General features: G+C 32.4%; 1 protein-coding gene across 2 annotated transcripts; it reads right to left on the bottom strand.

The window, feature by feature from the left end:
- Positions 632 to 2,317, bottom strand: LOC107634126. Of its 2 annotated transcripts, XM_016337701.2 has the most exons (5): positions 2,127 to 2,317; positions 1,936 to 2,035; positions 1,766 to 1,827; positions 843 to 938; positions 632 to 708 (listed from the first exon to the last, which is right to left on the bottom strand). In XM_016337701.2, exons 1-4 carry the CDS (start codon positions 2,250 to 2,252, stop codon positions 864 to 866), a joined length of 363 nt encoding a protein of 120 aa, XP_016193187.1. In that variant the 5' UTR covers positions 2,253 to 2,317; the 3' UTR covers positions 632 to 708; positions 843 to 863. The 2 variants fall into 2 exon arrangements, with proteins under 2 accessions (XP_016193187.1, XP_016193186.1); XM_016337700.2 differs by lacking the exons at positions 632 to 708; positions 843 to 938 and adding an exon at positions 1,394 to 1,646 and having other exon boundaries at positions 2,127 to 2,313.

Here is a 3,356-nt window from a genome sequence, read left to right as displayed (position 1 = left end):
TTGTTGCTTACCAAAAAAAAAAAGAAAACAAAAGTTTAGATAAATTCATCACAAATTCGTATGTCATATTTCCACAAACCTAGTGTATTTTAATAGAGAAAATGTGAAATTAAGGTTTTCTTTTTTAATGAAATTGAGTATGTTTTATTAACTATATGAACCGTATCAAAAATCAATATAAAAATCATAAAGATAATGCAACTTTTTTCCTTCTTTTCCCTATCCAGTTAAAATTGACCGAAAAGTGCTGGGAAAATAGTACCATTGGATGAAGTGATTGATAGAGTAAAGTGGGCTATATATAGTTTCATTTGCTTGTGCATAAGGGTATACCATATCAGCTTTTTGCTTCACCAACTTATTCTAAACTTTTCTTGCAAGATATACGTGTCTGATGCTCCTCCACTTACATCAATAATTAATTGAAAAATCACGAAATCTCTCTCCCTTGTACAATGAGTTGTTCGTCTTAATCAATGAATTATGAATGTAATGTTCAATAGTAATCCATGCTTGTGTATTATCAATATTCTGTAGTCGTAGAAAGAAAATGTTAGGGTCTCTTTAGTCTTTACTAGGAAAAGAAAATCTTTAGGGAGTGGGTCTATTCTCTAGTAAGTAATTGTTGCAAGACTCTTGCCACTTTACGTTGTTTGTTTCCTCTTTGGTCCCTTCCACTTTATAAAGGTAAAGCTGCCTCTGTCTAATCTGTATAGTAGGAAATTTAAAAGACAAAAAGAAATTCAGAAGAACATCAATTTAAGTTCTTATCACATTTGGGTTTCTTAATTATGTATGATGTCTATAACAAAGTTTAATATTCAGAGATCATAGGGCCCTACCTGTAATAAACGTTAATATTTTCAATAGTATCCAATGATTGGTTGGCCGTTGGCGTCTTGGCGAAAGGCGATTACATATCTTCTATAAAAAAATCTCTGTGGACAACAAACATATGTGTATTTTTAGTCCAAAAATTGAGATGCATCAATTTGCTACGTCCTGTCTTATGGCCCAACTTAGCAATAGAAAGATTTGGGCGCGAAAAAAATTGGGCGTTCAACCTCAAAGCACAAATAATTGACAGATTTTTTTTTGTTAAGAGACTTATCATAAAGAGAAAAGAAACAAAAAAGAATAGATGACTTCTCAGTTCTCACCTTCGCATGTCTTCACGTAAAACTCATACTTATCATATAGGAAGAGTTTGAAATTCGGTGTTTCAATTGTTTTATCCATAGATTTTGATTAATATATATTATATATATTTTTTATAATTCAGATTAACGGTTAAAACAACTAAAAATATACCTAAAAATTTTCCTATCATATAATTGGTATTATATTAAATAATTTAATAAAAAATATCAAATTATCTAATAATTTTCCATTATCAAAAACACTAACCATCTAAAGAATATTGCAAACAATATTTAGCACAGTCTATTCTCTTGCTTTTACTACATATTTTTCATTCCACGTCTTTTGACTAGAGTGATATACATTGCTCAAGATTCATAATGTGTTTGGGATTAGATGAAATCTTCAATAAGAGGCTGATAGAAGAGTTTATATGCCTCCATCACTTCAAGATACCACATTGCCTCTCGATCAGGCCATGATGAAAGATCAACAATCTTATGAACCTGTTATTATTATATTACAGTTCATTACTACATTTTGCTCCTAATTCCTTAATTAACCATCATGACAAGTTCTATAATCGCCTGATTCAATCAGAATTACAGTGAGAAATGCAAATTACCTTTACCATGGGAATGTCTCCGGTACCGACAACATAACCTCCAACTACCATCACATACATCCCTGCCATTGATGAATAAAAACAAAGAAAAACAATGAATTAATTAGTGAAACTAGATCTGAAAATAGTTGCAGATTTTGAGGAGGAAATGTGAGGTTGAGTTGGATGACCAGGTTGCCAATGGCGGTGGAGGAAATCGCGGCCGACGGACAGCTCAATGACTCCGGTGCCGTCATCGAGAACCAGAGGAGTGTCGGAGACCAAAACGCCCTAAGAAGAAGAATCGAGAATGTTATTTATGGTTGAAGTTAAACGGCGTCGTTTAGAGAGAATCGGAAACGGTTGAGAACTTAGTAAGTACCTGCAACCAAACGCGTTGGAAGAGGATGCCACCGAGTGTGTAACTGCTTTGAGAGTGATTTGGAACCTCACGCGCGTGCTTCAGCTGCGAGCACACCACCTTCAACGCTGCTACGTTGTAATCCATCTCTCTCTCTCTCTCTCTCGCTCTCTCTTTTCCCCCTCTCTCCGCCTTTTGCTAATTTGCTTTGCGATAATGGTGAAGAAAAAACCAGATTGGGCTTCAAAAACCTTGATTGGGCTGAAACATATATTGGGCTCCAAAAATCCCGATCGGGCTGAAACAAATATATTGGGCTCCGAAACCCAAGAAATAACTATCTTTGTTTTTACCTTTTAATTTGCCTTCTTATTTTCAATATTTTTTTGTATGAGATAAAAATAGAAAATAAAAAATAAAAATTAAAGATAAAAACCACACACATTCCAAATTATCAATAGAAAAATAATATTTTGTTTTTTGTAAGCATGTGTTGTTTTAATTTTGGTCCCTTATTATATTATTTTGATTTTGATTCCTTATTCTCTATTACTAATTTCCTTTTTGGCCTATTATATAATACTAAAGTGTGATGTTAGATGAATGTTAGTTGGGTAAAGTACTAAATTGGTCCCCTAGGTTTGGGCGTAATTCTGTTTTGGTCCTTAAGGTTTAAAGTGTTCTATTTGAATCCAAAACGTTTTCATTTAGCATCAATTTAGTCCCACAGTGAGGTCAAAATTAAATAATTAACAAAATGTCCTACATAACAACAGTTCAAGAACAAAATCGATAATTTGGAGAACAAGTACAAGCTCCAGAGGCATAAAATCAACCATTGATACATCAATATATTTATTTATTATTTTTTATAATATAAATAAAATATTTTCTATAAAACTAAAGAAAATGATAAATAAATGTATTGATGCATCAATAGTTGATTTTGTGCCTCTAGAGCTTGTATTTGTTCTCCAGATTATCGATTTTGTTCTTGAACTGTTGTTATGTAGGACATTTTGTTAATTATTTAATTTTGATCTCACTGTGGGACTAAATTGATGCTAAATGAAAACGTTTTGGATTCAAATAGAACACTTTAAACCTTAAGGACCAAAACAGAATTACGCCCAAACCTAGGGGACCAATTTAGTACTTTACCATGTTAGTTTTAGTTTCTCTTAACTCACCTCGTTTTATTGATATTAAATAGAGTTAAAGTGAAAAATAAAATGTGTTGACATGATAAAC

This window comes from Arachis ipaensis, chromosome B03 (genome assembly GCF_000816755.2).
Source record: "Arachis ipaensis cultivar K30076 chromosome B03, Araip1.1, whole genome shotgun sequence".
Lineage (NCBI taxonomy): Eukaryota > Viridiplantae > Streptophyta > Magnoliopsida > Fabales > Fabaceae > Arachis > Arachis ipaensis.
This window is presented reverse-complemented; position numbering and strand designations above follow the sequence as displayed.

Excerpts from the sequence above, each read along its gene's own strand:
- LOC107634126 (XM_016337700.2), bottom strand. The coding sequence starts at position 2,252 with ATGGATTACAACGTAGCAGCGTTGAAGGTGGTGTGCTCGCAGCTGAAG. Across the intron at positions 1,828-1,935 it reads CCACCGCCATTGGCAACCTG|GGATGTATGTGATGGTAGTT; the intron begins GTCATCCAACTC and ends CATCAATGGCAG. Across the intron at positions 1,647-1,765 it reads GAGACATTCCCATGGTAAAG|GTTCATAAGATTGTTGATCT; the intron begins GTAATTTGCATT and ends TAATAATAACAG.